The 27,555-nt window shown below is 43.7% G+C and overlaps 1 protein-coding gene across 2 annotated transcripts; it reads left to right on the top strand.

The window, feature by feature from the left end:
• Positions 1–226: 226 nt before the first annotated feature.
• Positions 227–27,555, top strand: secisbp2l (SECIS binding protein 2-like). 2 transcript variants are annotated; one of them, XM_061670889.1, is made up of 18 exons: positions 227–487; positions 5,442–5,653; positions 12,706–13,033; positions 13,725–13,863; positions 15,752–15,975; positions 16,219–16,243; positions 16,406–16,521; positions 16,764–16,877; positions 16,954–17,064; positions 17,851–18,018; positions 18,113–18,254; positions 18,367–18,542; positions 19,450–19,582; positions 19,679–19,841; positions 20,723–20,943; positions 21,919–22,073; positions 22,181–22,400; positions 23,441–27,555. In XM_061670889.1, the coding sequence occupies exons 1-18, from the start codon at positions 467–469 to the stop codon at positions 24,058–24,060; spliced, it is 3,288 nt and encodes a 1,095-aa protein (XP_061526873.1). In that variant the 5' UTR covers positions 227–466; the 3' UTR covers positions 24,061–27,555. The 2 variants fall into 2 exon arrangements, with proteins under 2 accessions (XP_061526873.1, XP_061526871.1); XM_061670887.1 differs by having other exon boundaries at positions 13,722–13,863.

Genomic DNA, 27,555 nt, shown 5'->3' with positions numbered 1-27,555 from the left:
GAATAATTCATAAATTTATAATAAAGACTTGTTTAGTTTTGTTGCTCATGAAGAATCAAGTCAGTGAATATCAATAATCAAACGGTGCCTGACGTCATTTTAAAAAATCGCGACATTGCCTCGATGACGTTTATGACGCGGTGCATATTCGAGCCAATGGGAGCGCCTCTCGGCCTCCACTACTTCCGCTCAGGTGACTCCGGTCTCCCACTGGAGACTCAGTCAACTGAGTGCGACTCGCTTGGGCTGCATCGCATTTAGCCAGCGGCCAGAGCTGGGAGCTAACACACGGCTAGCGGACTCGTCTCCGCCTCAAGCCCGTTTCCATTCGGCCAAAGCCGAGCGCACATCTCGCTTAAACCTTCGCGGATTGTTGTTGTTATTCACCATGAAGAAGATAAAAAGCCCCACATCTTGACGTCCACTGTGGGGTCAATGACGGACAGTCGCCGCGTCGGTGACTGACATGGATGCAAGTGACATTAAGGTACTTCACTATAAAAAAAAACATGATTTATTGGTTGTATTGCTAAAGCATTAGCACGTAATAAAAGCTGGCGCAACGTTATGGTTTTGTCACGCCGAGGCCCGGAACTGAATTTCTTGAAGTAAAAAATACCTCATTGTTTTATTTGGGCATTGGAGTGTTGCAGTTGCATTCATGTAATGTATGTGTGCTTGTTTCGACGCATTTAACAGGACCCGTTGTTTGGAAATGGCAGTTCTGTTTGCTTAGCATCGTCAGTCGAGCTAAGCGCAGCTTTTCTCACACAGCTCTCATTAATTGATTATTATTATTTTTTGTACATTTATATACCCACGTATATATATATATATATATATATATATATATATATATATATACGTGTCACAAGTTTACTGTGGTTTTGTCGCCAGTGTAAGATATGTATTATGTAGTTCAGTGCGATTGGCGCGACGTCCATGCTGATGCTAACTTGGCTATTTAAGCTACATGAGTCCAAACATGTCAGCTGTCATTGACCGACGTTTGGAAATCAAAGCAACAGCTGAGCGACCAATCAGTTCCCAATTAAAACTCTCACGCAGCCATTAGCAGGTACGCGCGAGAGAGCTTTTAATTGAGGCGCTGAAGTTTTGGAAGCAGAATGTCCGGTTCGTCAGCATGTATGACATTCCACTGTCGTGTGAGGCGCGCACAGACATTCGTCGTGCCAGTGTTTTGCCATGTGACGTCATGAGGTGTGGTAGTCACTGTCAGAGCTTGTAAGGCTGAATGATGTACAATTTTTGCATGTATGATGAAATGTAAACGTCTCAAAATAGGTTTTTCATGAGGATATCCATTGTTGTTGTTTTTTAAGTACAATAAAAGGATGTTGAATCTTTGTTTTCGAAAATCATTACATGGATAGATATTGTGAGGCATTTTGTTCTAATCCCAACTTTCATTTCTTCAAGATAATCTTTTAATAGAATTTTCCTGATTAAAGATAAAGGCAATACGAGTCCGGACTCCCCGGTAAACCGGGCGAAATGTGCAGTCGGAGGGAGTCCTGCGTTCTTTTTCGTTGTTGTACCTTAATGGGCTGTGTTGTGGGTCAATGTCGTTGTGTTGCGGCATTTGGAATTGTTATGCCCTGTCTCACCCACCGTGGAATGGACACCACAGCATTTCAATTGATATTGAACCAAATAGAATCACAACACAAAGAATCGAAATCTAATTCAGTCGCAACATAAAGCATCGAAATCAAATTGAATCTTGCACGACTACCCAGTCCTACTAGTACGGCAAGTACATGTCGTAGTGAGGCAAAACTGTACACTATGGACCGCTATGCCCTACTAGTATTACTAGTCACATTATAAAATGTTTTTAAGTTAACTAGCACACAGATGTCATCTCGTGCCCAGTTTTGCCTCACCGGTTGCATGTAGTAGTCCTACTAGTATGCCAAAAATGTTCTCCTAGTGTGCAGAAATGCCATACATAGCGTAGTGGAAAGCAGGAGTAGGGACAAAACCGCTATTAGTAAGACACTTTTGCTCGCGCTGAATTTTTGTCTAGTGCGGACAAAGTGTACTAGTACATGGACCTTAAGATGGATATCAAGGATTTTGAATAAATGCTTTTATATTGTGTGTGTGCAGCGTTCAAAAGTGTCATTCCCTTATAATAATAATTAAAATAATAAATGACACTTGCATAACGCTTTTCGAGACACACAAGGATGCTTAATTCTTGCAAACTAAAGGCCTCTGTGAGTCCCTTTCTATATATGCATTGGCTCTTCTATCTCCAAAGATGCACATCTGCCTGTGACCTCAATGCAACTTTGACAATCGCTGCTATTCTCCTTCACACACTCGCTTACACACACATGCGCGCATACACACACACACACACACACACACACACACACACACACACACACACACAGACACACACACGCGTGCGTATAGAGCCAGTCAAGGGTTTGGTCATCTTGGGTCTTTCAAAACTCAACACCACATTACAATTCTCATCACCTGTGAGTTATAAATTTGTGTTTCACTACTCGTGCACGTGTGGCCTCCATGCTGTTCTTTGCTGTGTGATTAGATTATCCTGTGTTGCTGTCTCTGTTATCCTCTCACGCGTAATCCTGTCACAGCCTGCTATGGGAGCCTTTTTTGTGTGTGTCATGGGCCAGTTCTGTTTTCAAGCTCTCCTACTAAATGTATAAAAGTAAATTATGCTATTATTATTTGGAACAGTGTTTTGTTTTCTATTGTACGAATTTGTACGCTGATCTTTTTTTGGGTTTGTTCTGAGAATTGCACAGCAGGCTTAATCCGTTGTTGCAAATGTTGCAGGTTGCCCGGCGCTGAGCTAGTACCAGTACAGACTTCATTCCCGCTACAAAACAATTACTTCTTGCAGCCATATCCTGCATCTTGAGAGTCAAAAGTTGTTTAGTTTCACTGAATTGGCTATTCATGCTTCATCTGTTCCATTTCTGTTTGTACAAGCTGACATCTGTAGATTTGTGGAGGAAAAGTAGGGCGGGACAACACCCCCCGCCAATGGTGGTGGGACACAATAGCTATCTGTGTTACATGACTGTAACTTGCATCCCGAGCACTGTTTGAGAGAAATTAGGAAGTCTCTTTGTTCACTGAACTGGCTCACCCTCTTTTTAATTGGCCGTCTTGGACACCGCTTAAAGAAGAATAAATGGACTGGGTTTTAAAAGTATTTTTAACATATAAATCAGTCAACCCAATTGGTCTATTTTAGTGTGATTGGCATGGACACAGCTAAGTTGATTAACTCTGTTGGAAATTCTTGGAAACATCACCAACAATAGTTTCCTGAATGCCTTTTCTATGTAATTGCAAAAAAATCACCCCCCCCCCCCCCCCCCCAAAAAAAAAAAAACAACTAAATGGTGGCATGAGACTTGACGGAACAAAGAGAGCTGGTGTAGGACGTAAAAATTCCAGATGTGTTCAGTGTTGTACCTGAACGAAAGTTAATGAACGAATTGAATGAACGAAAGTTGGCGAACGAGTTCAATGAACGAAAGTTGGCGAACGAGTTCATATTTTGTGCAAAGGTGAACTGAAACTTAGTTCATTTCTGCCCAATGAACATAATTGAGAACGCGCTCATACTGGCGTCAAAGAACGGTTTTCGAACGAAAGTTCATTTACTTCAAGAATGCCAGGTTTTCCTTGGGATTTCTGGGACAAAATCCGTGTGGACACACTATGTACGAGCCTTCATACGTCGGGGATGAACGGCATTCATGTTTTAAGAAGTAAAAGTAAAGACAAAATAAACAGTAAAACAGAAGTAAAAATAAAAAACTTAGATAATGTGATTGCACAGGTGGGGACACTCTTGCAGCTGCGAGTGAAGCTCGGTTTAGAATTAACCAATCAGATTCCAACTGCTAAATGGGAGTCGGCACTCGCCTGCCACCATTTATCGTGATGCAGGTTAACCCAAAATAAAGTTCAGATGTTTTTGGAGTCCCATTTTATTGCGCAAGCCGTGCTCCGCAGAGAGCTTCCACATCATCCGAGGGATCTCATTGTTCAATTGTATCAGTCAGGAGAAGGGTACGAAAGAATTTCTAAGGCATTAAATGTAACATGGAACACAGTGGAGAGTGTCATCCTCAAGTGGTGAAAATATGGCACTGCAGTGACATTACCAAGAACTGGGCGTCCATCCAAAATTTATGAAAAGATGATAAGAAAACGCGTCACGGAGGCTGACGAGGCCAACGGCAACATTGAAGGAGCTGCTGGAATTCGTAGCAAGTACTGGCTGTTTAGTACATGTAACAACAATCTCCTGTATTCTTCACATGTCTGGGCTGTGGGGTAGGGTGGCAAGAAAGAGAAAAAAAACATCCAAGCCTGGCTACATTTAACAAATGCATGTTGGGAAATGTGGTATGATCTGATGAAACTTGTACTTTTTGGGCCATAATCCAAAAGATATCTTGCAAAAACAACACTGCTCATCACCAAAAGCACACCATACCTACTGTGAAGCATTGTGGTAGCAGCATCATGCTTTTGGAGCCGTTTTCTTAGGATGGAAGTGGGTTAGGGTTAGGGTTAGTGGGGCCTGACTGCCTGACTGGGTTCAAGATGGAGGGTCTTGTAAATAGTTCCAATTAGCAGTCAGTGTTGGCACAAATCCGTCGGGCTTCCATCGGGCTTCTGCTAAAAAGCAAACATTTGTTTCCCCTAATACAATACAGAAAAATACAATTTGTCCAAGTTCTGGACTTCAGTGGTTCCAGTACACCTACTTGTTTGCCAATGTCACCTCTGCTTATAACCAATTGTAGCATGTTGGGGACCCGCTGGTGGAGCGGATAGAGTTTCTGGCACCGTTATGGAGTTTGGATTTCGTTGACGAATGCTGTCACTCAGATATTTTGCTTGTGTATCAACGTTGTTGATATTGGGTCTGGTAAGAGAACAGTGTTCCACATCATATTCGCAATTTTCTATTTGTAAACACAATTACAATTACTTGCAGATTTTCGCCACTTGTCGCAGAGCTCGGTCCCAAGCACTGTACAGTTTCTTTAAAAAAAAAAAAAAAGTCCCAATTTTTTGTTTTTTAAATTTTACTGATTATGATTATTTTTTTTCTTTTTTGGGTTTGGGAGGGGGAGCAAATCCGAAAACGCTTATTGCCGGTTTATCCCCATTTATTCGAGAATTTTTGGTATTTACAGTTTTTTCAATACAATTATAATGGTTGTCAATTAGCCGCAGATTTTCGCTTTTCGCGGTCTGCCCCAGTCCTTATCTCCCGCGGTCCACTTTATATCGATGTGAATAACCCAGCCTTGTCAGTTAGATATATTTGTCATTCAAATACCTCATGCAATGATCTATTTGCATCTGTTACTCACGTTCCAAAAGTAATAGTGCTTTACTTTATACAGGATGTGAAACTTTCAGCTGAAGTGGAGCCGTTCATCCCACAGAAGAAAGGTCACGAAGGATCCCTGGTCAGCATGAGTCTGTCCGGAGAGCCGGTGGGTGGAGGAGGAGGTGGCGGAGGCATAGGAGGGGGGAACGGAGGGGTGGAAACTACTCCTATACCGAGCTACCTCATCACCTGCTACCCTTTTGTTCAGGAGAACCAACCCAACAGGTACTGTCAGTGTCACGGGCTGGAAAATGAAACCACGAATGCTTATGCGGCACCAAATTAGCATTATTTCTGGAGCGTGAATGTTTCTCTCACTAGTGTTAATTGCGTCGGGAGCAGACAACCGCTTTTGAACAGAATGGAAGAAGTAGCTCTTTCCATTTTTCAGAAGAACTCACAGTGATTCATTACATTATGCCGCTGCACATAAAGCTCTTGATTTTATCTCTGCTTTCATACTTCAAGCTCAAATTTTGTTTCCGCAATAGCAATCAAATTAACAAAGAAGCTGAGCGTCAAGTCAACTCATTTCTAACCAAACGAGTTTTAGGAAGGGTTGTGGAAGTGGTCAAATTGTTTGACGAAAGGCTTGCTGGAACGCTCCGCATTTTGGGGCGATCCATTAAGCCGATCACTCTGTGGCACGTCTGGAGAACCTGTTGCTTACAGTGTTTCAGCGTGGCGACCGCGTTGTTAAAGCCAGAACGTGTTTGGCGAGTGATCGTTTTCAAGCTTAAATTGTCATTGCGGACTGTAAAGCCGACTTGTCGGTTCAACCCCTGCGTGGACTTGGGTATCTTTTAAAAATGTAAATTTGTATTTGGGTTTGTCCTTTCAAAAAAATAAAATAAAAGAAAGCCAGGGGAAATACTCAGTCTTCTTCTTTTCCTTGTAAATAGGAAATCATCTGTTTGCACTATGCATTATGGAAAGATGATGCCTGAGCTGAGTGATTCATATATAAAATATGTTTTAAGGTTGTACGTTAGAATAGCGTACGTGTAAATGTATGTAATTTAGTAGAGTGGCAATGACCAGTTTGGAATTTCTTTTCTGTTTTGAAAATATGTGCTGAACAGACTCAACACAACCATCGATGCAGTATTGGCGAGGAGTTTACACATTTATTTCGTTCCATAATTGAGTCACAGAACTTTGAGGGCAAGCAAAACTCAAAACAAGATTGACACAAGTACTTGATTTCAACAATGTATTGAGTTTGAGCGGTTACAAAGTTTAAGAGTGCTTAATTAGGAATGGATACCGCCCCGGAGTTTCCGAGTGGACATGGCACCACAACCAGTGTTTCGAGCGGCTGCTTTCTTTGTCCACACCAGTGATCTTCTATGTCCTGCACATATCCGCTCCTTCTGTTTCCTTCCCTACTATTTGAATGCAAGGAAATGACTGCTATAGCGGGTTGGTTGTGAAAATGTCAACATTACTGTGTCATGGACACACCATCTTAAAAAACCATCATGTTCTTCATTGTGGTGCCACAGATGAAACTATGCCACTTTTCCCCTCGCAACAGCATATTTCATTTGTTGACGTTTTTTTTTTATTTTTTTATTTTTTTAAATGTGCATTTCATGTTTAGGATCAGCTCAGGATGGTAGAGTACAGTATATGATTTTATTGATTTTTCAATTGGATTTTATAGGACAATGTATTGTTGTTATTATTTTTGCTGCTTCTGCATTTCCTGCGATTGTTCAATTGGATTTTGCCGTCAACCTGCAGGGCGCCATTGTAAATTCAGCTATTGTGGGTCGAAGTCAAAGGAGAAGAAGAGGTGGAAAGCGGGTTCTTCGGCAGAAAGAGAAGAGGAAAGCACAGAGCCTAGAACTGAATGTGGGGACTTTGAATGTTGGGACTATGACAGGAAAACTTGGTTGACATGATGATTAGGAGAAAGGTTGATATATTGTGTGTCCAGGAGACCAGGTGGAAAGGCAGTAAGGCTAGAAGTTTAGGGGCAGGGTTGAAATTATTTTACCATGGTGTAGATGGGAAGATAAATGGAGTCGGGGTTATTTTAAAAGAAGAGTTGGCCAAGAATGTCTTGGAGGTGAAAAGAGTATCAGATCGAGTGATGAGGCTGAAACTTGAAATTGAGGGCGTGATGATTCTGATTCTGATTCTGATGTGATTATTGGCTATACCCACAGGGAGGATGTGACCTAGAGGTGAAAGAGAAATTCTGGAAGGAGCGAAACAAATTATTTCTGAGCATCCCGGACAGGGAGAGAGTCGTGATTGGTGCAGGTTGTAATGGACATGTTGGTGAAGGAAATAGGGGTGATGAAGAAGTGATGGGTAAGTACGGCATCCAGGAAAGGAACTTGGAGGGACAGATGGTGGTAGACTTTGCAAAAAGGATGCAAATGGCTTTAGTGAACAGTTTTTTCCAGAAGAGGCAGGAACATAGGGTGACCTACAAGAGCGGAGGTAGAAGCACGCAGGTGGATTACATCTTGTGCAGACAATGTCATCTGAAGGAGGTTACCGACTGTAAGGTAGTGGTAGGGGAGAGTGTGGCGAGACAGCATAGGATGGTGGTGTGTAAGATGACTCTGGTGGTGGGGAGGAAGATTAAGAAGACAAAGGCAGAGCAGAGAACCATGTGGTGGAAGCTGAGAGGACGAGTGTTGTGCAGCTTTTCGGGAAAAGGTGAGACAGGCTCTCGGTGGACGGGAGGAGCTTCCAGAAGACTGGACCACTGCAGCCAAGGTGATCAGAGAGGCAGCCAGGAGAGTACTTGGTGTATCTTCTGGCAGGAAAGGAGAGAAGCAGACCTGGTGGTGGAACCACACAGTACAGGTAATCATACAAGGAAAAAGGTTAGCCAAGAAGAAGTGGGACACGGAGACGACCGAGGAGAGGCGAAAGGAATACATTGAGATGCGACACAGGGCAAAGGTAGAAGTGGCAAAGGACAAACGAGAGGCATATGATGACATGGATGCCAGGTTGGACACTAAAGAAGGAGAAAAGGATCGACACAGGCTGGCCAGACAGAGGGATAGAGATGGGAAGGATGTGCAGCAGGTTAGGGTGATTAAGGATAGAGAGGGAAATATGTTGACTGGTGCCAGCAGTGTGCTAGCTAGATGGAAAGAATACTTCGAGGAGATGATGATTGAGGAAAAAGAGAGAGAAGGGAGAGTATGGAAGCATCTAGGAGAGGTGGCTGTGGAGTTTTTGACCAGCTTGTTCAATAGAATTCTAGCGCGTGAGAAGATGCCTGAGGAATGGAGGAAAAGTGTGCTGGTGCCCATTTTTAAGAACAAGGGTGATGTGCAGAGCTGTGGGAACTATAGAGGAATAAAGTTGATGAGGCACACAATGAAGTTATGGGAAAGAGTGGTGGAGCGGTGTTCTGTTATTGGACTTCTGTCCATAACGAACACCATGTTCAAGCATAAGGGTGTCCACACGTGCACTTGGCACCAGGACACCCTAGGTCGCAGTTCGATGATCGATGAAGTTATGAATGAAGTTATGGGAAAGAGTGGTGGAGCGGTGTTCTGTTATTGGACTTCTGTCCATAACGAACACCATGTTCAAGCATAAGAGTGTCCACACGTGCACTTGGCACCAGGACACCCTAGGTCGCAGTTTGATGATCGACTTTGTGGTCGTGTCATCGAACTTGCGGCCGCATGTCTCGGACACTCGGGTGAAGAGAGGGGCGGAGCTGTCAACTGATCAGCACCTGGTGGTGAGTTTGCTCCGATGGTGGGGGAAGATGCCGGTCCGACGTGGCAGGCCCAAACGTATTGTGTGGGTCTGCTGGGAACGTCTGGCAGAATCCCCTGTCAGAAGGAGTTTCAACTCCCACCTCCGACAGAACTTTGCTCATGTTCCGGGGGAGGCTGGGGACATCGAGTCCGAGTGGACCGTGTTCCACGCCTCCATTGCTGAGGCGGCCGACCGGAGCTGTGGCCGTAAGGTGGTCGGTGCCTGTCGTGGCGGCAATCCCCGAACCCGTTGGTGGACACCAACGGTGAGGGATGCCGTCAAGCTGTAGAAGGAGTCCTATTGGGCCTTTTTGGCCTGTGGGACTCCTGAGGCAGCTGATGGGTACCGGCTGGCCAAGCGGAATGCAGCTCTGGTGGTCGCTGAAGCAAAAACTCTGGTATGGGAGGAGTTCGGTGAGGCCATGGAGAAAGACTTCCGGACGGCTTCGAGGAAATTCTGGTTCACCATCCGACGTCTCAGGAGAGGAAAGCAGTGCACCACCAACACTGTGTATAGTGGGGATGGGGCGCTGCTGACCTCGACTCGGGACGTTGTGAGTCGGTGGGGAGAATACTTCGAGGACCTCCTCAATTCCACCGACAAGCCTTCCCATGAGGAAGCAGAGTGTGGGTTCTCTGAGGCGGGCTCTCCTATCTCTGGGTTTGAGGTCACCGAGGTCGTTAAAAAGCTCCTCGGTGGCAGGGCCCCGGGGGTGGATGAGATTCGCCCGGAGTTCCTAAAGGCTCTGGATGTTGTGGGGCTGTCCTGGTTGACACGTCTCTGCAACATCGCGTGGACATCGGGGACAGTGCCTCTGGATTGGCAGACTGGGGTGGTGGTCCCCCTTTTTAAGAAGGGGGACCGGAGGGTGTGTTCCAACTACAGGGGGATCACACTGCTCAGCCTCCCTGGTAAGGTCTATTCAGGGGTGCTGGAGAGGAGGGTCCGTCGGGAAGTCGAATCTCAGATTCAGGAGGAGCGGTGTGGTTTTCGTCCTGGCCGTGGAACAGTGGACCAGCTCTACATCCTCGGCAGGGTCCTCGAGGGTGCATGGGAGTTCGCCTGACCAGTCTACATGTGTTTTGTGGACTTGGAGAAGGCGTTCGACCGTGTCCCTCGGGGAGTCCTGTGGAGGGTGCTTCAGGAGTATGGGGTACCGAACCCCTTGATACGGGCTGTTTGATTCCTGTACGACCGGAGTCAGAGTTTGGTCCGCATATCCGGCAGTAAGTCGGACTCGTTCCCGGTGTGGGTTGGACGCCGCCAAGGCTGCCCTTTGTCGCCGATTCTGTTCATAGCTTTTATGGACAGAATTTCTAGGCGCAGCCAAGGCGTAGAGGGGGTCCGGTTTGGTGGCCTCAGTATTGCATCTCTGCTTTTTGCTGTTGATGTGGTTCTGTTGGCTTCATCAAGCCATGATCTCCAACTCTCACTGGAGCAGTTCGCAGCTGAGTGTGAAGCGGCTGGGATGAGACCCGAGACACGCCGGAGAGACTACGTCCTTCGGCTGGCCTGGGAACGCCTCGGGATCCCCCCGGAAGAGCTGGATGAAGTGGCTGGGGAGAGGGAAGTCTGGGCATCCCTGCTAAAGCTACTGCCCCCGCGACCCGACCCGGATAAGCGGTAGAAAATGGATGGATGGATGTTGATGGAAAAGTACAGAGAAGGTCAGAAGGAGCTACATTGTGTCTTTGTAGATCTAGAGAAAGCCGATGACAGAGTACCCAGAGAGGAACTGTGTTACTGCATGCGGAAGTCTGGAGTGGCAGAGAAGTATGTTAGAATAATACAGGACATGTACGAGGGCAGCAGAACAGCGGTGAGGTGTGCTGTAGGTGTGACATGCATCAGGGATCAGCCCTGAGCCCCTTCCTGTTTACAGTGGTGATGGAAAGGCTGACAGATGAGGTTAGACTGGAATCCCCGTGGACCATGACGTTTGCAGATGACATTGTGATCTGCAGTGAAAGCAAGGAGGAGGTGGAGGAACAGTTAGAAAGGTGGAGGCATGCACTGGAAAGCAGAGGAATGAAGATTAGCCGAAGTAAGACAAAATATATGTGCATGAATGAGAGGGGTGGTGGGGGAAGAGTGAGGCTACAGGGAGAAGAGAGAGAGAGGGTGGAGGACTTGAAATACTTGGGGTCAACCGTCCAGAGCAACGGTGAGTGTGGTCAGGAAGTGAAGAAAGGGTCCAAGCAGGTTGGAACGGGTGGAAGAAGGTGTCAGGTGTGTTATGTGACAGAAGAGTCTCTGCGCGGAAGGGCAAAGTTTATAAAACAGTGGTGAGGCCGGCCATGATGGACGGAATAGAGCCAGTGGCACTGAAGAGACAACAGGAAGCAAAGCTGGAGGTGGCGGAAATGAAGATGTTGAGGTTTGCTCTCGGAGTGACCGGGTTGGATAAAATTAGAAATGAGCTCATCAGAGGGACGGCCAAGGTTCAATGTTTTGGAGACAAAGTTAGAGAGAGCAGACTTGGATGGTTTGGACACGTCCAGAGGAGAAATAGTGAGTATATTGGTAGAAGGATGATGAGGATGGAGCTGCCAGGCAAGAGAGCGAGAGGAAGACCAAAGAGAAGGTTGATGGATGTCGTGAGGGAAGACAGGAGGCCCGTTGGTGTTGGAGAGGAGGATGCAGGAGATAGGCTTCCGTGGAAAAGGATGACGCGCTGTGGCGACCCCTAAAGGGACAAGCCCGAAGGAAAAGAAGTTCAATTGGATTTATTTATTTCTTTATTTTTGCTGCTTCCGCATTTCCCGCGTCCCCACTGACGTACACTAATTTACCAAAGCCATTTAATGTTGTCACTATTCTGTATATTTAGCAACTTTCTTGTCCCCTCTTGCAACAATTTAAAAAAAAAAAAAAAAAAAAGCGACTCATGAGTTTAATAATAAAATGTAAAGTAGACTACACAGGCCTTTAGGGCTTTAATTTTGATTGTTCCTTCGCAAGAGGTGTATTCAAGGGCTACCAGCAAAACAGGACATCTCAAACACATGAAAAAAAAGATCAATGAATTAAACAACACCAGCAACATTCCACAAAATGGTGCCAAAGTAATACTTTCTGTTGCTTAGGCCTGAGGATAAAAAGAGCAACTCAGCGACTTCTTCAGTGACTAATGGACGATAGGTCCCCCCCCCCCTCCCCACCAAAAAAGAAATATGCAAATAAACGAATGCCAAACTTCATATGGCAGGATTCACTGTGATGTCATTGTCAATGTCCTTTTTCTCCAAGCGATGGGGGGATAAAATATATTAAAATGGAATATCTTATTTATGTGAAAAAAATATCTGAGATTTTATTTTAAGGCTATACCCCCCCAGCCCTCAGTTTGGACCAAGTTATGAAGTTTTGGGCCCTGCCACATTTATGATGACCAATAGAAATAATAACACTGTCACAATAGGTTTTGGTATTTCTGGTACTAACAGAACCTTTATGGAAATATGCTCTTAACAAAGTTTGCAAACATTCCGTTTTAGGAATATCAATGAATCTCCTCTCGTTCATCACAGGCATCATCATCCAATGTACAATGGAGGGGAGCTGCGCTGGCAGCAGCCTAACCCTGGCCCCGGTGGTCCCTACCTGGCCTACCCAATCATGTCTTCTCCTCAACCACCTGTGTCCAGTGACTATACCTACTACCAGATTATGCCTGCCCAGTGCCCTCCTGTGATGGGCTTCTACCAGCCATTTCCTGGCACCTACACAGGGCCAGTTCAGCCTGGGGTTGTCAATCCAGTCTCGGCAGACGTTAGCGAAAGGCCTCTGCCTCTTGGGCCGGCGTACGGGATGCCGAATCAACGAGGAAGAGGCACTATCCGACCTAATCCCCCAAAGGTAAAAAGGGTCAAATATTACATAGCGGTACCTTGATTTATGAGTGTTCCAATTTGTAATTTTTTTTTTTTTTTAAATTATGACCCACACATTTTTAGTTTATTTATTTTTTTATTTATTCATCTCTGTTGCGAGCCAAAATGATTCCCTCGAGTAAAGTGGAGCAAAATGTGTCTTTATATATTGAACAGTCAAACACGCATACAAAATGAAACCACTCGCAAGAAGCATGGAGAAGATGGTCACACTGAACTAACCACGTAGGAACCAGACACAAAATGAGCAATTGATGAGTTCAAAAGGCCAATAGGCGCCATTTAGATACATAGAGCCCTGCCTACTAGCAGACTGCCTATAATGGCATCGTCTGCTGTCGGCCTTCTTGACCCTGCAAAACCAAACATCTCGTCAGAAATAAAGCTTTTATTTCAGAAACGGACAAGTGTCCTACGGATTTTAGTGAAGCTAGCGTCATCTCCATCCACGTCAATCACGAGCCCATTCACATTCACGTCATTGCGTCACTCGTCACGTATTACGGCCCCACACATGTCCGCACCCATGATTTTGCATTAAGTCGCTGCTAATATTCCATTTGCTTTGATTCAAAAAAGTGCCACTGTGTTGTTGTTTTCACATGTTGAAGATGATATCACAGAAATTGTCTTCTCCTCACTGTAATTTAAAGCAGCAACACTTAGGTGTTTGCCTGCCACTGAGGGGTCGCCGTCCCCCAAACAGGAGTGTGGCTGTCCAGAAGGAAGTGTGCACCTTAGGCCATGATGGTTGGACTAAGAAAGTGCTACTGGTGGATGCAGCTCAGCAGACTGGTAAGCATCCTCCTGCAGTGCTTGAAGAATGTAAAAAAAAAAAAGAAAAAAAAGAGGCACAAATAATATAAATGAATAAAAAACTGCGAACATCATATCATCAACCTTTTAAAACTTTATTTTACCTGTGAGCGAATGGAGCAATAAAAGTGTTTCACAAAAGAATTTCTTTGGCTGAATGCATGTTACGTTCATTTTAGTGAGGAAGTTCAGCTCGCCTCCAGCAACCGCAAGATCTGGTTGTACAGGTTGATGACTCAAATATGGTTGTGCTTCTAAACAGAAAGGGAATGTCGAGATTCCAGTTGGGTTATTTACATTTGTGCAAGTCATGATGTCACCTGTAATGATTCTGGTTTTAAGAAAGTATATAAAGTATATGTATGATTTATCAATATGTCAGATTTACAAAGAGTCACTGTCATGAGGAGGAGGGAGGGCTTGCGTGCGATTACCCCCCAAATGAGTTGGTGTGCACCCCCCGGCAGCGTAGCCTTCTCGTGCTGATTTGAATAGGCTTTAATCTTTAAAGCTATTCAAGTCACAAACAGTGAGATAAAGAATAAAAACAAAATAAAAATGAGAAAAACAGCGTTGTTCCGATGCTTTATAAAAAAAAAAAAAAAAAAATCAAACATATATTGCTGCACAAAATATTATTATTATTTTGTTGTTGTTATCATTCAACCACTTATATTACCCACACTGTGGTTAGCAGTGCAGTGTGTGGTATATGCAAAAATCACATCCATCCAATGAAAAAAAAATCTATAAAATGAAAAAAAAAACAAAAGTAAGACATTTGTCATTGTACGGGAAGTCCTCGAGTTACGACGTAGTTGACCTACGACGTTTCGACTTTACGACGCCCTTGCCTCGTCCGCCATTTTGTCCCAGCATCATAGTGTTTCTGCTTAGCTAGCGCGTAACGCGTGTCTGTGTTTGTGCGGCGGGAGTATCTTTGCTTTTTCGCCGTCCTTTTTTCACACTCTCAGCAGTAATGGTAAGTACAGCATCTTATGTTTTTATTTTAATGTATTTTAGTTTCTTTATACGAAGCGTTAACCTTTCCTGCTACGGTCACCCGACCGCGGTCGGGAGACGCCTTCCGCAGGGCCGACCGAGGTCGTCCTCCTCGGGGCGAACTCCCTTCTGTCGTTGCGCAGCCGAGCCGGGCGGCGGCGACAATAAAGGCACGAAGCGCCGATTTGCCGCTTGAACGGCTTTATTAGCTCATCTGCGCATTCGACGTCAACGGGTCCTCCGCTAATCGCTACTCTTCCCCGGTCGCCGTCACTACACTTGCCACTGTACACACTCGCACCTGCGCGCACTCCTTCCTCCTTCGCAGTCGTTTCGCTTGCTGTCACAATCGCGTGTGCCAATACCCGTAACAGAAGTATTTCAACGTAGGTTTCGACTTTTAACTGTGAAATCCGACTTACGTGGAAATTCTGGTTATATCGCCAGCGTAGGAACGGAAGTCGTTCGTAAATCGAGGACTTCCTGTACTGGTATATATGCAAATGTTTGGCCACTTTTATAAGAGTTTCATGATTCTGCTACATTTTCCTGATGACGTGATTCTGATGAGGACATCACTGACACGTTATCGTGATATAGACCCAGTTTAGCATGTTGATTGCTAAACTAGAATAGGACTCAATAAAACACAGATAAGCTGTTAATAATAGCATTTTCTTTTTTTATTTAACAGTAAAGTCTTATTTCATGGAGGATACAGTAGACTGTTTTGTTTTCTGTACTCTTTTGACTCTGGACTGTACGTTTGACGAAATATCCTATTAGTGCATTTGTATCATAGTGGTGCAGGAATAACGAATGAAGTGCACTGTGAGTGTATATATTTCTAATACCTCGTCGTTAGATTTCCCAGGCGAGGTGTCCGGGCGAAGTTTTGGGGAGCCGGCCAGTCCGCTGCTGTGGACGAACCGAACGAAGAGGCAGCCGACGTCACATGCGCCTGAAAGCTACAGCGATCACGGCACCAGCGAAGCAGATATAGACAGCGACAGTGGATACTGCAGCCCCAAACATAAACAGACTGCAGGAGTAACACATCGAGCAGCAGAGACATCTGCATCATCCAGCGTAGGGCAACAGCCTTCGTAGTTGATTTGTTTTCAGTCTTCACTGCAATATATTTCCTTGGCTTGGCTAGCCATATTGTTGTATGCGGCATCTTTTTTTGTTGTAAGTGTTAAAAGGCTTCAGATAAATCAATGTTATCATATTTATAATTCAAATCACAGTAATTATTAAAGCGTGTGTTATTTTATCAATGCAATCAAATCCTATATGTTGACTGTAATATCTCACTTTTTTGTCTTTTAGGGAGTTGAGAGCGGTGTTATGAAAAGTAAGTTTTCCATGCTGCTCTCGTGCGTACTTTTCTTTGGCACACTAATGAGATCCAATACAATAGCAGAATGCCAATTATGGACTGTTTTGCACAATACACTCTGTATTCTATTATAACTTATCCTTTACCACCATTGTTGTTGTTTTTTGTCACAACTAGCAGGTACATGGGTAAATGTAGCTTCACAGGCGACCCAGAAGTCCTGGGGGGACAGGAACGGCCATTTCCATAGAGCGGACCAGAGGAAGAATCCTGACCAGAGTAACTTCTCACAGGTGCAGTGAAGTCCGCTGAAGTCGCTTGCATTCATCTTAGTTTTAATAATGAAAGAAAAGGGATTGGTAATCTTGTTAAACTTGAACTGGGTGCATGCACTTATAAAATGTGCCTCTCCTCCCACTATTTCTCATGTGAACAAGTACACAGAGGCTGCAAGCATATCAGTTTATCATTTCAGGTAAATTTACAAAAAGCTTTTTTCGCAACCTTGTTATTTCTTTCTTTCTTTGGGGGTAAGGATTTTCACAGTGTCTGTCCAGGACGTGGTCTTGCAAACCAGTCAGAACAAAGACCGCCGCAGCCAGCACTGGTCACACGTGACGAGATCACTCCGGAGCCCCTTTACTTTGAAGTGGGAAAACATGTAGCATTTCACTTTTTCCCCTCCCTTTATTTCTTACTCTAAAATGTGTTTTGCATCATACAAGGACGAAGATGAGTTCCCAGATTTACCCACTGGAGGTAGTGTCCAGCGCTGCGCCAAAGGAGAAGCGACTCCAGCACAGACCCAAATGCAGCCCAAACTGCATAGAAATCTGGTAGGTCAAGTGCATACTAGTAGACTGTTTTCAGAATGTCTTTCGAAATTCAACAGCAGTATAATGCTAATAACAGCTTGCAGCAGTAAACTCTGATCTGTTTTTTTTATTGTAAAGGGGTGGAACATTTCTAGTTAATTTCCAGAAACTTTAGTTGGGGAATTTTGGCAATACAGAAATCCTTCATTTATCGCGGCGATTAGGCTCCAGACCACCACCAGTAGGTCAATTCTGCAAAGTCGTGACCACATATTTTTGGGATTATTTATACATTCAGTATTTTTTTTAACCTCATATATAGTCATTTAAACACACATTACAAAGAAAGAAATTGCACAATATACAGTACTACTCTGCATAACTTTACGATTAACAGTTTAAAAGATGTTTGAAAGTACATTGTCTATGTGTGTAAATTTTTTGTAACATGTTTAATTGTTTTTGTTTGATTGTTTGTTTTGTTTAGGCTACGTAGCATCTATTTTACCACAAGAAATTACAGGATACACTCAAAATCCCACAATATGGCAATTTATGCACGATAAATTCTAATTATGTTCTCTATATGCCAAACTGCTGCTTTTTGTAACAACAGTTGAGTTTGCTGCCCCCGTACACCGCTTATATCTCGAAGTTTGCGAACTAGATATTGGTCTTATTATAGATCACGATCTATTAATATCTATTACGGACCCAAACTTTACTGCTGGGTGAAAACATGGCTGTATGTGGTGAGCCTTCCCAGCAGCAACAAAACATTTCATGTTGTTTTCTTGCTTATCGCAGATAGACAACCTGGCCGAAAACTCCCCGATCAATATTGTGCAGACACCGATCCCTATTACCACATCTGTTCCCAAGAGGGCCAAGAGCCAGAGGAAGAAAGCCCTGGCCGCTGCCGTGGCAACTGCTCAGGAATACTCGGAGATAAGCATGGAACAGCAAAAATTGCAGGTATTGTGTTAAGATCGCTACACTTCACGCTCATCTGGATTCAACTGTTCCAGTCGAGTGACCTTGTTCTGTCTCGAATGTTCCCTCCGAACAGGAGGCCCTCACGAAGGCAGCTGGCAAGAAGAGAAAAACTCCTGTCCCGCTGGATTTAGGAGACATGCTGGCAGCTTTGGCTAAGCAGCAGCAGGCAATGAAGGCCAAACAAATCACAAATACCAAGCCGCTATCTTTTACAGGTATCCCAGCCCGAATTGATATCTAGCATCCAAACATCACATCTCACTTTTCAGAGCCTCTTGCAATTCTGCACTTTAATTCTACATGCCACTTTGTTTTATTTCTCCTCAGTTGGAACAACTACTCCATTCCGCAGTTCAGCTTCAACCAATTTGGCGGCTATGTTGAAGGGTCATCCTCAACCCCACTTGGGCTGCCCTAACACTCTGGATTCCACCGCGCCACGACTAAAACGAGGGAAGGAGCGGGAGATCCCCAAAGTCAAGCGACCAACAGCTCTTAAGAAGGTTAATGGTTTTATGTTTGTTTGCTCTTCTACTAAAGCTTTATTAGGCGCTTGCGGTGATCTCCCAAATCTTCTATGGTTATCAAAACCCTCTTTTAAATACGGGATACGAGTTGTCGGGATGTGTGCAAAACCATTCAAATGGAGATAGCAAGCCGGGCTGCAGTCGTCCTCTCACACAATTCCCTAATAAGGTGGCCTTAAGGATCCAAATGGCTCGGCCATCCCAGGAGAACTTGCTGGTTCTCTGAAGTGCTATATATAGACTTGAACACGCACTGAAAGGAGGAAACAAAAAAAAGCAGTGCTGTTGTAGTTCGCTGGGACAATTTCAGCTATTAACTTTCGTCCCATATCCGCTGTTTAGTTTTGCGCAGTCCGTCTAGAGTGACTCATCACGCAATTTAGCACCTGTTGTTGGGATCCTAGTAAAATATCACCATCTTAATAAATGATGTGCTATTTAGGATCTCGTTAAATCAGGCCCTCCGTATACAAAAGTATTGGGACACCTGGTTACACCAGTGTAAACCACAAATTCGAAATGAGAAATAAAGTCCCCCCCCCCCCAAAAGAGAGTTGGTCAATGAGAGAGGGCCTTGTTTACAATCTGTGACTAGTTGAACATGGAAGAGCCCACAACATCCATGCATGCCTTTTATGGACCTTGCACAAGGTCTTAATTAAGATAAACAGTAAACATGGCGGGAGGACCAAGTGTTCTAGCCTGACTTCTGATTATTCATTGGACCAAGAGGTGCTTCTCAATGCTTATGTCTATGTATTATATGATGTATACGGTCAGCTTCAAATCAAATGACTGTGCTTTTTTATGCCATTGAACCAGTCTTATTGGTATTTTATTGTTTTTGTTCTTACTGTGTTTTTCGCCTACCTTTTTTTTAAAGATTATTCTGAAGGAGCGAGAAGGCAAAAAAGGTAAAACAAGCACGGATCAAGAGTCGTCAGGCCAAGAAGAACATGGAGATGATTGTTTACATTTTACTGAAGAGCTTTCCCAAGAGCCTACCTCTCAAGAAGGTGGACTAAATTAATTATATGAGTAGTTTATTGTCCCCACACACTTAAAAAAAAAATCATTTGATAGTTAATAGTTCTCACTTCTTTTTGCCTCAGAAAATGGGCTGAGTGTGCCCAGCGACACATCCCTCTCCCCAGCCAGTCAGAACTCTCCGTACAGCATCACGCCTGTATCACAAGGTTCTCCTTCGAGCTCCGGCATCGGGAGTCCCATGGCTTCCAACGCAATCACAATAATCCACAGTCGGCGTTTCAGAGAGTAAGTGACTCTGTCTCGTGATCCCACTCAGAAATTTGGATGTGGCATTGGCGAATATTTGTCCCACCCAAAAATAGCCTTCACTGGGAGAAATGTTTGGAGGTTATCGGGCGTTTTTTTGTACGGGTGGACCTTTGCACAATACAGAATTGTAGAGGATGGCACAGATGTCTGACACATTGTGCATCCTTAGCAAAAATGTATGCAAGTAGCCACAAACGTGTCTTTGTGTCTTCTGCTGTAGGCCTATTGTCCTTGCCCACCCGTCTCGAACACATTTGCATCTATAGCCTCCAAATGGCCTTCCCTTCCTGTGCCGTGAACACCAGCTCCTCAGGCCACACTATTGAATTATTGCATATTGTGTTCCTTATTACATTATGGTTGGTGTGCATACATTCCGGTGGTATTGATTATTTTTCAAGACCTATCGAGATCTATAAATCTAATCATGTAACAAAAGATGGCAACATAAGTGTGCCAAAACCTAATGTTGTAAAAACTGTTAATCAGATTGAAGCCTTTCAATACTTTGGTACCTTGACTTAAGAGTTGAATTCGTTCCTTGGCCAAGCTCATAATGAACAAGCTAAATGTAAATTTACACACATATTTTTTTTGCAGTAAATTGCTCGATCCAGCTTTAATGTCTATAAGCCTTTGGTCATGTATTTTGATATCTTGTACATTATTCAAAACCACTGATGAATAACCAAAGTGTCAAAGGAAATCATTGACACAGCAGTTTGTAGGCTACAAATTTCAGACGTGTTTTGCAAAGTTTCTTATTGACATTCGTGGTGATTTCATTTTTTTGTGTGTAAACTTGTCATTATTACATCTCATTCATTTGTGATGTATCATGTTATTGCCCTCCGCAGGTACTGTAACCAAGTCCTAAGCAAGGAGATCGACGAGAGCGTGACGCTGCTGCTACAGGAGCTGGTCCGTTTCCAGGAGCGCGTCTACCAGAAGGACCCCAACAAGGCCAAGTCCAAGCGCCGCCTCGTCATGGGTCTCCGAGAGGTCACTAAGCACCTGAAGATGTGTACTATAAAGTGTGTTATCATCTCTCCCAACTGTGAAAAGATCCAAGCCAAAGGTGAGAAATATGCACAGTGAGCCCCCTGCAATTGCAGATTTTTATGAGAACCTATTCTCCGTTATTCTATGAAAATCTCTATTTGCTGTTTTTGTGCCCAGGCCACAGCAATTATATGTATTACGTTGTCACCAACTAGTAGCATCTTGGTGTTGTAGTTAGGTTGAATTCATTTATGCTTTTTCTTCTGCCTTTGCGATGTCTTGTTCTGTTGACGGTCCTCAAATGAAACTATCTAAAATATCTAAAGTATCTTTCTGCTTCTTTCCTGTTGCATTTACTAATAGCCTGTGTAGTCTACTTTACTGTTGCACTTTGCCTGTATTCCCTGACATCCATTATTGTGTGTAAATGCCAAAATTGTATGTTTCATGTCTTGATACGTTTTGCGTGCTAGTGTGCATATGTTTATCAGTTTTTCTAGTGTGTTATTCATGCAACTATGCTAACTAATACTATTGATGAGCATCATGTGAAGGTGGTTTGTTTGTGTTGAATCAACTACTGAAGACAGTCATTTATGTAACGTGAGTTCAAGATTGTCTACAATCTGGAAGCAAGGTGTTGGTGCTTTGTGTGCCTCTCCATTTTAAGTGCTTTGCCACAATCTTGTGGCATCTATATACAATTACAAAACACTTAGGGGTGCGGGGGATTTTCGCGATTCGCGGCGGATAGGGACTGAGCCGTGCCAGGGGTTCACTGTATTAGAAACAATACTCAGTATATTGCGGTGCCATTCTACATCGCTGTAACCTAAATATATATTTAGATATGTACAGTAAATATACATCCTCAGTCAAGACCAAGCATTATTGTCTTTATAAGGCAGAATGTTTGATACAGCACTTCTATCTAGCCACAAACTCCATAGAGAGCAAGTAAAACTCTCTCCCCAGAAGTCATATCTCTGTTTAATGCTTGTTTATTTTTCAAACTTTTGACCATTTCTGTGACTTTTGTGCTGTGTTGCAGGTGGTTTGGACGAAGCTCTGTACAATGTAATTGCTATGGCCCGAGAGCAGGAGATACCTTTTGTGTTTGCTTTGGGCAGAAAAGCGCTCGGACGCTGCGTCAACAAACTAGTGGCTGTTAGTGTGGTTGGCATCTTCAACTATTCTGGAGCTGAGGTAAGACAACACTCAATTAGACTACCTTGGTTTCTACCACCGCTGGTCATTTTTCATCTGATAGTTCTCCATAAAACAAAGGAAATGTTCTCATATGCCTCTTTCAGGGTCTATTTGACCATCTAGTGTCGCTAACAGAAGAGGCTAGGAAGGCCTACAAGGAAATGGTGTCGTCTCTGGAGCAGGAGCAGCAAGAGGAAGCTTTAAAACATGTCAAGAAAGTCCCGCACTACATGGGACATTCACGCAACCACTCTGCAGCTTCCGCTACCTCCTTTTGCTCCGTCATCTCCGAGCCCATCTCGGAGGTCAATGAGAAGGAGTATGGTGAGATCCCTCATGTGCAGTTCTTTGCTTGTCGTTTGTAGCTTGTTGTGCTAGAAAACTATTTCTATCAGTAATTCGCATTTACCTATGCATCCATCTGCCTTCAGGAAAAACAAAAAAAGAGACACTCTTAGTGTGTCTTTATTAAATTATTCCCCCAAAAAAACCAAAACAAAGGCTCACATTCAGCTCATGTAACCTGCAACACTGTCTTTATTCAATTCCTGCGACTATCAGCTTTGCGTTCAACTTAATAGGCCCAGATTTCACAGTCAGTTCATTTGTGAATAAATGAAGAAGAGATCATAATTTTTTTCAGGATACATACCTTTTGTGATGTATTTTGTTTTGGGGGAGGGGGTGCCGTGAGATTTTTTTCAAATATAAATTGTTCCTTGGCTCAATAAAGGTTGGGAAACTGGTTTATATAGTTCACACTTTGGAAGGTATAGAGTTGCTTTGAGTTTAATTTCTTCCATGACCATGCTCGTAACAAAACCCCTAGTATCTCAAATCATCTTTCCCCATTAAAATGTGTGGAAATGTCATTAATCAGTTGCAGCCCCCAAAAAATATATTACTTAACAGTAATAAATGTAATATTTTTTTGGATTTGAGTGAGGTATTGATTGCAAGCAGATACGACGACTCTGCTATTTAGATATATATATCACAATCAATAATACACTAGATGATGTTCCAGACCTTAGCCTGTCTTTGCATTGTGTGTTAGCAATAAGATAGGCAGTTGTGTGGCTGTTTTAAATACACAACCAGTCATTCTTTGTTTTAGATTTTGTTTAATTTCAATGGAGAACATTTATTTGATATTAGAGTAAATCATCACTTTAATTTGAAAAGTACCACATGCAATAATAGTGACATAACCAGTGATGTGCAACTCACTGCACATTTAAGCCCCTTACATACATTACACACAAAAATGCAGGTGTACCTCATATTTTGCCAATCAATGTAATAATTTTCTATACGTGTTTGTCACCCGAAAATGGTCATAAAACCTTTCCCATTTCCTGCAGAGACCAACTGGAGAAGTATGGTCGAAACTTCAGATGTTCCAGAGCCAGTCGAGGCCGAAAAAAGTGCACCTTCACCTTCTGTGGCCCCCCACAGAGACAATGAGACCCCGTCGGTCCCCACAAGTGGCGTCCAGCAGAGGACGGCGCTCCCGACGCAGGGTCACGGCGAGCGGGATGAGGTCCGTGCCGACGACCGCTTGGAGCTGGCCTCCCAGCAGAGCACGGAGACGGGCTCGCTGGACGGCAGCTGCAGGGGCCCGCTGAACTCCTCCATCACCTCGACCACCTCCACTCTGGTGCCCGGCATGTTGGAAGAGGCCGAGGAGGAGGACGAGGAGGAAGAGGACTACACGCCCGAACCCATTTCCGTGGAGGTGCCCACCCACAGCAGTCGCATCGAAACGTGGGTGTCAAAGACGCTGGAGAACCTGCAGCTGGGAAAGAGCCAGGACAGTACAGAGGAGGAAGAGGATGACGATGAGGAAGAAAATGATGATGAAGAAGAGGAAGAGGAGGAGAGAGCACAGAGCGAGGATGAGGCAGGCCTTGTTTCAGAGGGTATCACGGATACCAAAGTGGAGCGCAAAGAGCAGGCGGAGGCCAGTGAGGTCACGGCCTGACGTCGCTTCTCGTCCTCTTCGTCTTCTCGTTCTCATCCCATAAAACCAGCAGCTGTTCTCCTTACGTCTCCACGGCCTGATACCAGACCTAATCTCGCACCTAGGGCCTGATTTACGAAAGGTTTACGCGTGCAAAAACGGCCGCAAACGTCATTGCTCACGCAAGCAAGACATGGAAGCAGATCTACTAACTGGTAACCAATCTCTGAACTTTTTACCACCCTAAATAAAATACTCGGCTGTCCAAGTACAGCCATCATGAGCAACATTAAGTCATGTAGAAGACCTTAGTGTTCATCAAAAAACGAGGCACGGCTTCTTCAAAGGTATCGTCGCTGTCGGGCGGAATCCTCACATCTCCGAAATCAGTACTTCACAGAAATGAAATCACCATCTTGCTTGAGTTATCAAACACCGCATCGTTCAAATTGGTATTATACCTAATAAAATAAAAAAACGCCAATTTATTACACTGTCATTAAATTTAAATTGTAGAATAAAGCGCCAGCCGTGCACACGCCGACCACACAAAAAGCCTTTTAATATTTCACAAAAGCAAACCACTGTGGGTTACATCATCATCTTTTTCAAAGGTCTTACAGCCAATAAATAAAAGTATGAGCTCACTAAGCAGTATAATAGGAAGAAATTAATCTGCACACAAATTTACCTTCGTTGCTGACCATTTCCTTCTGCACCAAAGAATTACAGGTATTCATTTTAACAAAATAGTCTTATTCAAATGTATCCCATCCATCCATCCATTTTCGGAGCCGCTTCTCCTCACGCGGGTCGCTTGCGTGCCGGAGCCTATCCCAGCTGTCATCGGCCAGGAGGCGGGGTACGCCCTGAACCGGTCGCCAGCCGATCGCAGGGCACATACAAACAAACAACCATTCGCACTCACAGTCACACCTACGGGCAATTTAGAGTCTCCAATTAATGCATGTTTTTGGGATGTGGGAGGAAACCGGAGTGCCCGGAGAAAACCCACGCAGGCACGGGGAGAACATGTAAACTCTACACAGGCGGGGCCGGGGATTGAACCCGGGTCCTCAGAACTGTGAGGCTGACGCTCTAACCAGTCGGCCACCGTACCGCCCAAATGTATCCCACCTAAGTAAAAAACATTCACACTTTCAATCTTGAAGTGACAATGCCACATGCCGCCCAAAGAATGAGGGAAGAGGCGGAGTGTTTGACAGTTTATAGATTTGTTCTCGAGCTTTTTTCAACACAATTTCGTTCATAATAATGTGTAAAAATAACATGGACAGACCAATGGTATTGAGTATTGACCATATTTAGACATACGAGGTTCCCGCCTTACAGCATAGGTGTACTTACTATGAAATGGTATAAAATTCATACTACTAGTAAGTAGTAAGTTAATACTAGTCTGACTTGCAGCCTGTGATGGCCACCATTCTTCCTCATAACTCATACATTGTAATGTGTGGGTTGGATTAAGCAAACTGGTAGTGGTCTCAATTCTAAAATGGTGTGTCACCGCCATCTACTAGCGGTTTTGACTCATTAACATTGTCTGCATGCTTGACAATGATAGAGCAGCATTAGACTCTCCCTCACCATCCCTGTCAAAAAAAATTGTAAAAGACGTGAAAACACGTTCTTGGCACCGGACGTTTACACTCTAAAAGACTTATTAATACACCCTTGACACTGAATGGGTTAACAAATGTACTTTTCCGTATTTAAAAAAAAATATATATATTTTTTTAAAGCAATGTTATGCAGGATTGGAACATCCGATTCTCACGGACGCGGGAAGATTCAAAGCATACAAAACATAGATTTCTGTAAGTCAGTAATTAGTTTGTTTGCCTCTTCCAATTCCATCACTTCAAACTTCATTTGGTGCTTGTGGTGCTCTCCAATGATCTCAGCAGTCTCTTAGAGTGAGCCAACGCGCGATATAGCGCCCGCTATTTGTGATTTTGGTAAATCAGACCGGTAATCTCAGGTATCTGTCAGTGCAGACCACGCGCACTCCACAGAGAGGGTCTCGAGCAGGTTCATTTAAAAAAAAAAAAAAACCACCACCAACAAAAAAACACCCACGTTCAGCTCATGTAACCTGCAACACTTGAATTCGGAAGAAACTTTTCTCCATTTTCTGCATCCCAAGTTAAATGCTCTCTCTGTCTCTTGTTCTGTCTGGAGAGAGATTTCTGGGAGCAAGTGTTAAGAAAAGCTTCAGAGATCCCGTGACTCCTCAGCTCTTGTCTTATTTGAGCGCAGACCATTTACAGCTGTGTGTGTGCGTGTTGAGTGTTTGTTTACAGGCACATAGCTTACATTTACTTTGCTGTGTTGATGAGCTTTACCTTTTTGTACATATTGTGTTTCTGCGAGCGCTTCCTCGTAACCTCGTTGCTCCACGCGGGAGGAAGGGGGGAAGGAACGTTTTTTGGATTGCTCGACTGCTGTCTAGTTTTCACTACGGAACATCGTCTCTGCAGTTGGACGGGCTTGCTCAAATGACTCCCATCAGTCTGCAGGAACTGTTTTATAATGTTTGAGTAAGTGCTTTCTCCCATTCTGCATTCAGATAATTTAAGGTTTAACTTCTAAGAAGCAAAAAACAGTAGCGTCTCTGTGTACAGTATTGGTTTGTCATATTGATCTTTCTGTGTTGCTGTCAGTGTTCCATATAAACTGTTGCCATTTGTTCTCCAGGGCTTTCTACTAAAGTCTTTTCCTATCGTGGCAGGGCAAGGTTTTAATACATTGCGTTTTCTAATTTATAATCCAATCTAGGATGTTTTGTTGAAAAAGAAGTTATGCCTGTGGTTTAGGTGTAAATTTAGTATTGGGAGTTTAAACTTTAACAAAACAGACTATGTTCTTAAAATGGGCTTGTTTAAATTAAGCAATCCCAAGACCCAAGTATTGAGTTCCTACCTATGGAAAGAAGCAGGCATCGAACTACAACGATTAAAAGTAGCAAAGACCTGTTGACACGGCCGACGTCATTCACACTACTAATGGTTAAATGCCTTTTAACTACAAGTGTATTTAGAGATGCTGATTCTGCATGTATTTGAGTGAGAAAAGAAAAACACACAACCACTTCATAAAACCCTTTTAACATGTCATAAGTCAAAGCTACCCAAGTCAGTCGTCCACTTATTCCAGTAAGTGTCACGTTTGGATCCTGAAATTATTTGTAGTTTTAATAAAAGGTACTCTGTCCGTGTACCATCAGTGTTTTTTCGACAAGGGTGTATTTTTTTGCACTATGTACATACAGTAATAAAAAGAGGTGTGATTTAAAATGAGCAAAAAAACAAAACAAATTAACAACAAAAAAACGGTTCAATGAAGTACTTTTTCAGTGTTCTATGTCTTTATATGAATATTTATGACTGTCTTTCTTGCCTCCATCACTAGCAACATTGTACAAGGCTGTTTGTCATAATCCCTAAACTATATGGACTGATGATTAACATCATTAAAATGTTGTTTCAGTAA

This window comes from Phycodurus eques, chromosome 2, assembly GCF_024500275.1.
Source record: "Phycodurus eques isolate BA_2022a chromosome 2, UOR_Pequ_1.1, whole genome shotgun sequence".
In the NCBI taxonomy this organism is placed as follows: domain Eukaryota; kingdom Metazoa; phylum Chordata; class Actinopteri; order Syngnathiformes; family Syngnathidae; genus Phycodurus; species Phycodurus eques.
The sequence above is the reverse complement of the archived record's forward strand: the minus strand, read 5'-3'. Positions and strand labels throughout refer to the sequence as shown.

Bases quoted from the DNA above. Each gene is read 5' to 3' on its own strand.
- secisbp2l (XM_061670887.1), top strand. From the start codon at position 467: ATGGATGCAAGTGACATTAAG. The intron at 18,543-19,449 runs GTTAATGGTTTT...TTTTTTTTAAAG, and splicing joins GACCAACAGCTCTTAAGAAG to ATTATTCTGAAGGAGCGAGA. The intron at 19,842-20,722 runs GTAAGTGACTCT...TGCCCTCCGCAG, and splicing joins CACAGTCGGCGTTTCAGAGA to GTACTGTAACCAAGTCCTAA.